The sequence below is a fragment of the Monodon monoceros genome, unplaced genomic scaffold, assembly GCF_005190385.1.
Source record: "Monodon monoceros isolate NGI ecotype Baffin Bay Population unplaced genomic scaffold, NGI_Narwhal_1 Super_Scaffold_14, whole genome shotgun sequence".
In the NCBI taxonomy this organism is placed as follows: Eukaryota; Metazoa; Chordata; class Mammalia; order Artiodactyla; family Monodontidae; genus Monodon; species Monodon monoceros.
Window position 1 is genome coordinate 31,067,240 of NW_021703770.1, and position 11,801 is coordinate 31,079,040.

An 11,801-nucleotide genomic window follows, 5' to 3' on the forward strand; every position below is an offset into this window, starting at 1 on the left:
TGAAGTAAGTCAGAAGGAGAACGGCAAATACCATATGATATCACTTATATGTGGAATCTAAAATGTGACACAGATTAATTTATTTACAAAACTGAAACAGACTCATAGACATAGAAAAGAAACTTATGGTTACCAAAGGGGAAAGAAGGTGGGGGAAGGATAAATTAGGAGTTTGAGATTAGCAGATACAAACTACTATATATAAAATAAACAACAAGGTCCTACTGTATAGCACAGGGAACTATATTCAATATCTTGTAATAAACCACAATGGAAAAGAATATGAAAAATAATATGCATATATATGTATAACTGAATCACTTTGCTATATACCAGAAACTAATACATTGCTATATAACATTGTAAATTGAATTCAATAAAAATAAAACAAAAACCAAAAAATGTCACATTCTGGAGGTTAGGACTTCGACATATACACTTGGTGGGACACAGTTTAGCCCACAGCAACATTCTGAAAGAGCTTTATCTCCGGCGAGAAGGAGGCAGTTGGGCGGGGGGCAGAGTGGGAGGGGAGCACGTGAGGAAGTGAACTCTGCTGGTGGCTGAGCTGGAAGGGGCCGGACCACAATGTGGCTCAGGGTTCACCCACCCAGTCCCCTCTACAGATGGAAGCAAAGGTGGCATGGGGACCAGCCAGAGAGCCTCTGTAAGAGTCCTAGCAGGGTCAAACAGTCTTCTGAGAGGGGCTAGAGGCCATGGGCCTGACACAGAAGGGCTCCTGGGATGAAAGCCCAGACACCATGGGTAAGGAACAACAGGCTCAGACTCCCAGCTTCACTCAAGGACAGAATGGTCTTATCTGCGGGAAGGGGCTGAGGGTCACAGGTGCACAGATCCCAGGGTGAAGGCAGGACCTCCAGGGGTTGGGGGACTGCTGAGTGCAAGAAAAGACTCCCTGCTGATTGAGAGGGGACTCTCTTCCTCGCATTGGGGCCCAAGCCTGGAGCCTTAAATTCATTTCTGATCAGAGCCAGAATAGCTTTATCTAGTGTCCAATGAAGACACGGTTCACTGGACTAATGTCCAAGACAAAATCATCTAAGATAGGACTCAGGAAAGAGGGTACAAGACAGACAGACAAAACTCACTTGCCTAGCTGGATCATTCATCCACCTAGGTACTTTTACAGTCATTCAACATACATGTGGTAGGTACCAGGCATGCAAATGCCAATCACGCAGTCCGCAACCTGGCAGAGCTCACAGGCTACCCCGAGACACAGACGGGAACAAGCCCGGCAGTGCAGTATGACCCCTGCTCTCACTGGGCTGGACAAAGCACCTGGAGAGCCTGGGGCAGGACGGGTGACTACTCAAGAGACCAGGGCCATGAGAGGTGAGACTTCCTAGATGTTGATGAACTGCCCGGGTTTGCTGCCACCTGTTTCTTGAAGTGATTTTTGCAAAACCACCCTTATAACAAAGGGGCTTGTGTTTGGCAAAGGGGGTGTAGAGAGGTGGGGATGTTTTCTTACTATACAACCCATCAGATAGACAAGAACCTGAAAAGGACGAGCAGATGGAACTTTTGAGGAAAGAAAACATTATCTCTGGGCACTGCAGGAAGAACGAAATGGACACAGAAGTTTTAGGAGATGTATTCATTCAAGAGAGATTGCTTGAGGTCCTACTATAGCCAGGCCCAGCATTAGGCACAGGACTACAATGGCCAGTGGAAAGACACCTTACCTAACTAACGGAGCAAGTCATTCCCACGGGGGAAGACCTTAGTCAGTAATTGTTAGAATATCTTGTCATAACCTATAATGGAAAAGAATCTGAAAATTATATATATATATATATATATATATATAATCACTTTGCTGTACACTTAAAACTAACACAACATTGTAAATTAATAAATTAACTATACTTCAATTTAAAAAATTGTTTGAAAATATAACCAAGTGGTAACAGGTATATAGAGAGAGCTGGGGGAAGCAGGGAGGCTCATCCACCAGGAAGCCCCTGGTGGGTTCTGCATAGGTGCCTTCACTCAAGGAGGGAATCAGGGTAACCAGCTGTGCAAGTCTGCAGGAGCAGTCCTGCTTCCTTCTGCAGGGAAGCCTCCTGCAGGGGTCTGTACACACTGGCCCCTTCCCAGGCAAAATGAACTACTCAGTCCTCTGCACTCCCCCAGCACCCTTCCTTCATGCTGTTCCAGTGTGCATCATGCTGACCTGAAGTGTGTCCACCTGTGTCCCCTGTACTATTAAGTTCTTCAGGTCGAGGAACATATCTCACTCATCTTTGTGCCAGCGGTATATTGAATAAACAAACGAGCAAATAAATGTCCTTTATCTTTAGACTTCCAACAGAGGGCAACGAAGACCTAGACTATTGTCTTCATGGCACTACCCAAATGAGTCAAGGTCAGTAAGTTTAAACATGAAACTGAAACCAACACGATTAGTTTTAACAAGAAGAATTGTAAAAATCCCAAATTTGGGATATGGAAATCAATAGTACAAATGTAGGATTCATTAGGGAAAAAAATTCACTCATTCCACAAACATTTATTGAGTGTCACCTATATTCTAGACACTGTTCCAGGTGCTGGGTATGTAGAGTGAAAACCAGACGATGTCACTGATGTCATAGAACTTAAATGTGACCAGAAAGAAAGATCTAAGGGTTTTAACTAATTGCAAGCTTCATGTGAGTCATCAAGGTAATATGGCAACAACAACAGCAGGAAAACAAACAAATCCTAACCTGGTTTTACCTGCATCGGGAAAGGGTCAGTGTCCACATCATAACAGACCTCATATTTCCTTCTGCTCTTCAGCTGACGTCAGCAGCATAGGTCCCTTGTATCAAGAGGGACTTTGACAAACCAAACGGTGCCTTTGTAGAAATATGGTCAGTCCCACAGAAGTCTGAGAAATGACTGAAGGAATTGCATGTGTTTGGCCTGGCGGACCAACAGTGAGAGAAAATACAACAGCAATCTTCAAATGTTGAAGGAACGATCTATGTGAGACCAGGTGGAAATTACAAGGCAGCAGGAAGAGTTTCTTGCAAGGGAAACTGCTCCACAAAGGTATGGGTAGACCTCCATCCCTAGGGAAGAGATATCCCTTCCTCAGAGATGCTGCGGAAGAAAACTGTGCTGAGACTAGACTAGACTGCCAAGAGACCACACTAGACTTTGAGTTCCGTCCACTGTCAAATCAAGAATTCTATAGTTGATCCCCCCATTCATCAGGAGGGCAGGATTTAGGAGTGCGGGCTTTGGATTCAGAAAAAGCTGGATTCGAGTCTTGGATCGGGAAAAGTTACTGCACACTCTAAGCCTCATTCCCTCACTTGCAAAAGAAGGATAGCATAGTTCTACCTCATCCCCCCTCGTGAGGATTAAGAGAGATGATTTACATAAAGTGCCACTAAGTATAGTGCCTGGCCCTTGGTAAGATATCAATAAATGTTAGCTAATGGTAATACTAAGTGCTCTTCATTTCACCTGACATATTTCAGTTGATTTAGATAAATCATTTTGCTGTGAGTCTAATTCTGCAATCTTCCATCTTGCATTCACTAAAGCACTTATTATAGCAATTTAAAACTATAAAGTAGAAGCATTTTAGAGAAATTTGAAATGTTTTATTCTCTAGAGACATTAGAAAAATACTAACAGTAGAAAAGGGGAGGGACCTGCCAATGCAGGGGACACAGGTTTGACCCCTGGTCCGGGAAGATCCCACATGCTGTGGAGCAACTAAGCCTGTACGCCACAACTACTGAGCCCACGTGCCACAACTACTGAAGCCCACGCGCCTAGAGCCCGTGCTCCACAACAAGAGAAGCCACCGCAAGGAGAAGCCCACACACCACAACGAAGAGTAGCCCCCGCTTGCAACTAGAGAAAGCCCGCGCGCATCAACGAAGACCCAACCCAATGAAGCCAAAAAGAAAAAATCTATAGACTATCTAAAATAGTCTATGTCCTATACTAGGTTTAAAAAAAAAAGAAAGAAAAGGGGATCTTTAAGGATGTAATTTAAGGGACTCGTGATTAAACTGAGGTGAAGCTAGGAAGTTATTCACGTATGGAATGGCTGAGCTAGGCTGGGGCAGAGCAACCTCAGAGACCCCCTTTCTCCATAGGAGACCTCCATCAGACCACAGAGGTAAAAATCAATCCAGTAAACTGATGTTATGAGAACTAAATCACACCAGACCAATTTAATTTCCTCCTGTGACAGAGAGACAGGCTTCGATGACACAGAGAAGCAATGGATATCAGATACTGCGGCTTCAGTTAGGTCTTTAATTCCAGCCTACATAATAGCTAAATCTAAAAATCGAATTCTGCTGGGAAGTGGAGGTGATCCCCAAACACAGAGATCAAAGGCTCAGGATCATGTAAGGATCCTGTAAGTAAGGAGAAGAAGGAAAGAAACTCTCTCCTTTGTGGGACTGGCAGAAAAACATGCCTCCTTCCTGCGGTGAAATGCAGAATTCATTCAACAAATACTGAACACCTGTCATGTGACGTGACCTCAATCTGGACTGGACTAAGAGAAATAGAAATGAGGTTTACAAGCAGATGTGCTTAAATAGGGCTTTTTGGTAGATATGGGTGTGGAGTTGAGGTTGAGGGGTGGTGGCGCTACAGAAGAAATGGCATCTTTGAGCTGGGCCAGGGGTTTCAATGGGGTAGGGCAAAGCTGGGGGCACTTGTTAAAGAAAAGCTGTGGGCTCAGAAAGACACTTGGAGGAATCTAGGTTAAACTCATTCAAGTGGGAAAACATCGGCAGCAAGGGATGCAAGGCAGAGCAAAGGGGGAGGGAATCTAGGAAGAGCTGACAGGGGAGGGGAGGGTTAAACGGAGAGCCTACGCATTCAAGAAAATCCCAGCTGGGGGCTCCACAGTGTAACTGGCTAAGCACAAGATATAAAGATGCATTAGTCCACTCCCTGCCCTCAGAGCTCCTGAGGTTGGGAGGGCTAGAAGAAAAGTGGCTTCAATTTGCTACTAAAGGAGAGTGACCAGGGGCCCAGTCTTGAGGACTGAGGGAGCTGGGGGTAAGAACTGTGAAAGGACTGGGAGGCTGTGCAGTGCAGACAGGGCAACTTAACTGAATCCCATCTGCCTTCAACAGATGACCTTCAGAGAGCCTCTCCAGCTCTAGAGTTCTAGTCATGAAGGCCTTAGTGATGATTTTACAACCTGAATTTCCCTAAATCCAGCTTTTCCTTTTGTCCCCCCATCAGAAAAGAGTTGATGGAAACAGGAAAAAGTGGCATTCTGGCTTCTCATCACCACACAGTCACTGCGGGCCAGTGGGTGCCCCCCAGAAGACTGGAACTGAATTCACAGGTGGTGCACTGGCAGCAGGTGGGTGAGGCTGGGGGAGCAGGAGGGAAGAAAAAAATAAAGGATGCTGGCTAATCTCGCAGGGTGGCTGAAACCCAGGAGAACGGTCGCTTTCTCCAATGACCCACTCTGACCAAAGATGGCAAGTTGCTAGTCTGGAAAATCCACAAGAATCAAGAAGACATTTTTTCTAAAGGCTCTAAAGGGAATGCCAGTGGATTTCCAGGGACAGCTTGAGTCCATCTTGATCTTCAGAAATGTTCCTCTCCTCTGAGGCTGATGGAAATTTCTAGGGAATTGAAATGATCCTGCCCATCTAAGTGTCTTGCCAATTTCAGGGCACTGTTCTGAGACTGGAGCCGAACCCTTCCTGTGAATGACTCAGGTCTTCAGGACCACTTGCCTGGCAGGGCTGTCCCATGTTTGGTAGGGTACCACGAATGAGCATGCTTGTCCCGGACCCCACCTGTTGCGGGAACCAGATCTCATGATGCATGATGGGACATGACTCAGGATGGCAGAGTAATAAATGAATAAGCATTGGAAACAAATAAATATGTACATATTTAGTCATCCCATAATAACTCTCTCACACTCATACACATGTACACACATACACTATATACTTCCAGTCACCAAGGCAACCATTCCCTGAAGCTGTACTTTGTTCTTTTCCATGTTAGATGTTTTTAACCTTATTTCCTTGGAGTGCAGCTCTGGTCTTTTTGAGTGTCTCCTGAGAGGTACCATACCTCCTCAGGAAATGTTGTTACATCTAACATTTACCAGGTCTATTTTGAAGGCTCATGTCTTATCCTCATTCTGACACTGAATTCAGCCAACACCATTTGAAAGCCCACTGAAAGCAGCAATACGAAATAACCATTTTGATTGCTACTGTGAGTCAGAAAAATTAGAGACAAATGAAGTATTATGCCTTGCACAATTTTCACTGACGGCTCTCGCTTAAAAAAAAAAATCACAAAGTTCATGTGAAAAAGGACCCAGCTTGGTCCTAAAAGATGGAGACAGAGTCTCAGGATTAAAGTGACAGCTCTTATTCAGGAGGCAGGAATTTAGGACTACTGATGTGTTAGGAGTAGTTGACATTTCTCTCCTCCTCCTTATAATATATGCTATTCTTCAAATTAACCTCATTTTCTATTTTACATTTCAATATTTAAAAATGCCAGCAACATAAAGGGAAATAGTTAAAACATTCTTATACAAATATTGATCTGGCTTCTGACAACATCCATGTAATAAGCAGTGAGGTTTTTTCCGTTTAACGTCACTAACAAGTTTATGATTAAAGGTCAGTCTGTGGCAAAGGTCAGTCTGTTTTCATCTCTACGTTACAATTATTACTGTCTGCTTTAAAAGAAAAAACAAAATGTGATTTGTGACAGGTCCAGAAGGTTCTTTGCATATCCTTCTATCAGATTTCTGCCAGAATGGTAAGAGTATTTAATTTATAGTCGTAATCCGCTTTCATGCCCTGCCTCATATAAAGCATCGAGGCACCGTGGGGTAGAAAGTCCTTGCTATGAAACAACTGCCTGAAAAGTAAGCTTAAGTGCAGAACTAGTGATGGGGCGGCCGTTGTTTATTTTGCCCTGAACTAGGATTCTGGTTTTCAAAACTCGAGACACGGGAGAAAAGGGGGAAGCCACGAGGAAGAAACCACCCAGGTAATCTGGACCAGTCTATAAATCAAGGGAGAGAGTGCCCAGGCGGCCAGAGGAGGAAACGGGCCAAAATCCAGCGGAGGCGAGTCCAAGCGGGCGAGAAGCCTGGGTGGGCGGCGGGATAGGTGTGCGAGCCGCGCGGGCTGTCCTCCCACCCAACCCGGCCCCGGCCAATGAGCAGGCACGGGCGGAGGCCAAGAGGTGCGGGGTTTCCGCGAGGCCCAGGGGATTAGCTCAGCCTTTTGTAGGGGTCTCTGGTTGGCCCTGCTCCCTGGGCCTGGGTCGGTCAGTCTGTCAGCAGACAGGTGCTGTCTGTTTCCCGCCTCCCCGCTCCTCCCCCGGCCCCAACACCACCAACACCATTCCGCACAGAATTCTCTGGGGGACTGGGCTGCCCCGGCGCCCCGCGTCCCTCCCGCTTCCCCCTCCCGTGCCCAGCCTCCCAGCGCTGGGGGTCTGCGGGAGCCAGGCGCACTCACCTGCGTGCAGGCCGCCCGCCTCGGGGCCGCTGTCCGGGGTGGCGTTGCTGGGCGACGCGTCCGAGTCGGTGTAGGTGAGCCATGTGGACTCCGTCTCGCGAGTCCAGCTCTCGTAGTAGCGGGGCTCGATGGCATCCGCCCGGCTTCCGCCGCAGCCCATCCTCCTGCGCTGCTGGCGCGCCCAGCGGCCGCTCGGTTCGCGGTTCTAGGGCGGCTCAGCCCCGGCGGCGCAGCCCCGGCCGGCGAGGAAGAGGCGGCGGCGGCGGCGGCGGCGGCGGCGGCATCGCGTCCCTCGACCCGCCTGCCCGCCCGCGCCGCAGCCAGGCGCCCAACTCCCGCGGCGCCAGTCGCCCCCTCCGCCGCGCCGGCTCCCAGCGCGCCCCTCCTCTCCTCCTCCTCCAAGGCCCTCCCCTTCCCCACCTCTCCTCCCCCACCTCCCCTCGCCCTTGCTGCCCTACCCCCAACCCCGTGCCAAGTCAAACGCTTCCCCGCATGCTCCCTCGGTGCGCCCCAGCCGGACGTGGGACGCAAGAGCGGCGGCCTGAGAATAGGAGGAGGGCGGTATGGGAGTGGGTGGATTCCGCGAGGGGTTCAGCCTCGCCGGCTAGGGTTACTCCTTTATTTTTCCGTCTCTCCCAACCTCCCTCCCTCCCTCCCTCCCTTCCTTCCTTTCTTCCTTCCACCTTCGTTCCATTCATCCATCCTGGGGGCTTTGGAAGGTACCCCAAGCTTTCTGGCCACTTGTTCAAAACCAGTGGAGCTGGTGACAGCCCAGAAACAGGGGAGAAACTATTGCTACGAAGAATTAAGGAGCAGTCAGACCCCCTGCCTGTCCTAGTTGGTCTGAGGAGCAGAGAGTAGGGCCTATAATTTCTGAGAGAGCTGGGCTGGACTCTCTGTCACTAACACCCTTTCCAGTTCTGTGACTTCGAACTTTGTTCTCAGGAATCGCAGGGCAGCCGGAACACTCTCTCTGGATGGGGCTGGAAGGTGTGGCAGGCTTCCCTCCAAACCCACTGAGAGCCTTGATATTCCAGGTGCACACTCAGCTCTGCGTGCTCCATGTGCGCACACTTAGAGCTCAGACTTGGGTAAGCCAAAGAATTTGCCTGTCCCAAAGGAGCCAGGACACGTGGTAAAAGAAGGAAACTGCCTTAAAGAGACAGCTAAGAAAGAAGGGTTGAAAGAATAAATCCTCAATGACGAGGCTCTGTCAGAATGCCATAGTGTTGAGTAAGTATTGTTTTCATTCATTCAAGATTATATATACACTTTTAATTGAAATATATTTGATGTACAATACTGTGTTAGTTTCAGGTGTACTACATAGTATTTGACATTAGTATCCATTATGAAATGATCACCATGATAATTCTAGTAACATCTGTCCCCGTAAAGTTATTACAATATTATTGACCATATTCCTTATTCTGTATATTACATCCTCGTGGCTTATTTATTATATAACTGAAAGTTTGTACCTCTTTATCCCCTTCACCTATCTCACCCACCTTCCCACCTTCCTCCCCTCTGGCAACCATTCTTTTGTTCTCTGTACCTATGAGTCTGTTTTCAGCTTGTTTTGTTTGTTTGGTTTGGTTTTTAGATTCCACATGTAAGTGATATCATACAGTATTTGTCTTTCTCTGTCTGACTTATTTCACTTATCACAATACTCTCTAGATCCATCCAGGTTGTTGCAAATGGCAAGGTTTCATTTCTTTTTAATGGCTGAGTAATATTCCATTGTCTATATACCACATCTTCTTTATCCATTTATCTGTTGATGGACACTTACGTTGCTTCCATATCTTGGGTATTGTAAATAATGCTGCAACGAACACTGGGGTGCATATATCTTTTCAAATGAGTAGTTTTGTTTTCTTCTGGTAAATACCCAGAAGTAAAATTGCTGGATTATATAGTAGTTCTACTTTTAATTTTTTGAGGAAACTCCATACTGTTTTCCATAGTGGCTATACCAACTTACATTCCCACCAGCAGTTCCTGAGGGTTCCCTTTTCTCCACATCCTCACCAACACTTGTTATTTGTTGTCTTTCTGATGATAGCTATTCTGGCAGATATGAGGTGGTATCATTGTGGGTTTGATTTGCATTTCCCTGATGATTAGTGACGTTGCGCATCTTTTCATATGCCTGTTGGCCATCTGTTTGTCTTCTTTGGAAAAATGTCTATTCAGATCCTCTGCCTATTTTTAAATTTTTCAATTTTTTTTGATGTTAAGTTGTATGAGTCCTCTGCATATCGTGGATATTGGAATTGTTTGCAAATGTCTTCTCCTGTTCAGTAGATTGCCTTTTTATTTTGTTGGTAGTTTCCTTTGCTGTGCAAAAGCTTTTTAATTTTATGTAGTCCCATTTGTTTATTTTTGCTTTTTTTTCCCTTGCTGAGGAGACAGATCCAAAAAAATATTGCTAAGACCAATGTCAAAGAGCATACTGCCTATGTTTTCTTCTAGGAGTTTTATGGTTTCGGGTCTTACATTTAAGTCTTTAATTCATTTCGAGTTTAGTTTTGTATATGGTTTGAGAAAGTAGTCCAGTTTCATTCTTTTGCATCCAGCTGTCCAGTTTTCCCAACACTATTTATTGAAGAAACTGTCTTTTCCCCATTTTCTGTTCCTGGCTTCTTTGTCATAGATTAATTGACCATATGAGCATGGGTTTATTTCTGGGCTCTCTAGTCTGTTCCACTGATCTATGGGTCTGCTTTGTGTCAGTACCATACGGTTTTGATTACTGTAGCTTTGTAGTATAGTTTGAAATCAGGGAGCATGATACTTCCAGCTTTGTTCTTTCTCAAGATTGTTTTGGCTATTGGGGTCTTTTGTGTTTCCATACAAATTTTAGAATTATTTGTTCTAGCTCTGTGAAAAATGCCATTGGTATTTTGATAGGGATTGCATTGAATCTGTAGATTGCCTTGCAGAGTACGGTCATTTTAACAATACTAATTCTTTCAAACCATGAGTGCAGTATATCTTTCCATTTATTTGTGTCATCTTCAATTTCTTTCATCAATGTCTAGTTTTCCAAGTCTTTTACCTCTTTGATTAGAATCATTCCTAAGTATTTTGTTCTTTTTGATACAATTGTAAATGGGATTATTTTCCTTATTTCTCTTTCTGAAAGTTCATTTTTAGTGAATAGAAGTACAACAGATTTCTGTATATTAATTTTGTATCCTGCAACTTTACTGAATTCATTTATTAGTTCTAATAGTTTTTTGGTGGGGTCTTTAGGATTTTCTATATATATTATCATACCATCTGCAAACAGTGACAATTTTACTTCTTCCTTTCCAATTTGGATTCCTTTTATTTCTTTTTCTTATCTGATTGCTGTGGCTAGGACTTCCACTGCTGTGTTGAATAGAAGTGGTGAGAATGGGCATCCTTGTCTTGTTCCTGATCTTAGAGGAAACGCTTTCAACTTTTCACCACTGAGTATGATACTAGCTGTGGGTTTGTCATATATGGCCTTTATTATGTTGAGGTATGTTCCCTCATTCAACATATATTTACTAAATACCTATTATGGCAAAACACTGCTAGTAGATATAATACCCATCTAATACATTTTGTTTATTACCAATCGTATATATACTGTAATGTGTACTGTTATTATATCTTATAAAGTATACAGAATATAGGTATAGTATTCATTATATCCTATATAATGGATAGAATATAGACTAGGTTACATGGTCTATAGCACTCAGTATGTAGCATCTAGTAGGTAGGCTAAGTCCAGGGCATTCCTGGCACATAGTAGGAATGAGTAATGTGGACTAAAGAAGATCTAGTTTAGCACAGAGCTGTTAGACGTCCCTCCGGCAGGTACTAATCAGGATCCATAATGCAGAAGTGAGCAAAGACTCACTGAGCCAAGATCAGGGGCTCCTCCTCCTCACGCTGAGCCCAGAGCCTGCCAAACCCCAGGGCCCAGGCTGGCCATTCCTCTGCAGGCTTTGCTTCTCCTTTTAAGACGCCCCAGCAGGTCTTCTCAACCTTGTTTCAGCTGCCAGAGCATTGTGAGCAAAGGAAATGAGATGAGCATGAGAGGAGTTGCAGGAGTAGTCTGGGCCAGCCCAGGCATGGAAAGGACTATAGAAAGGGATTTAGACTTCATCCTAAAAGCAATGGGAAACACTGGTAAGCTTGAAGCCACGCACTGCCAGCATCAGATCTGCTTTAGTGAACTGTCACTCTGGAGGTAGGTGGAGAACGGGTGGCAGAGAGGCCAGACTGGGTCCTGGGAGAGCATTAGGA

General features: G+C 45.3%; 1 protein-coding gene across 2 annotated transcripts in view; it reads right to left on the minus strand.

Annotated features, from left to right (window-relative positions):
• The window catches only part of BAALC (BAALC binder of MAP3K1 and KLF4), a 92,747-nt gene extending 85,077 nt beyond the window's left edge, over positions 1-7,670 (minus strand). Inside the window, exon 1 of one of the 2 annotated variants that reach the window (XM_029222889.1) lies at positions 7,509-7,670. In XM_029222889.1, coding sequence (XP_029078722.1) covers positions 7,509-7,668 — 160 coding nt within the window. In that variant the 5' untranslated portion in view covers positions 7,669-7,670. The remainder of the gene's footprint in view (positions 1-7,508) is intronic. The other variant, XM_029222890.1, reaches the window with a different exon arrangement.
• Between the last annotated feature and the right edge of the window lie 4,131 nt (positions 7,671-11,801).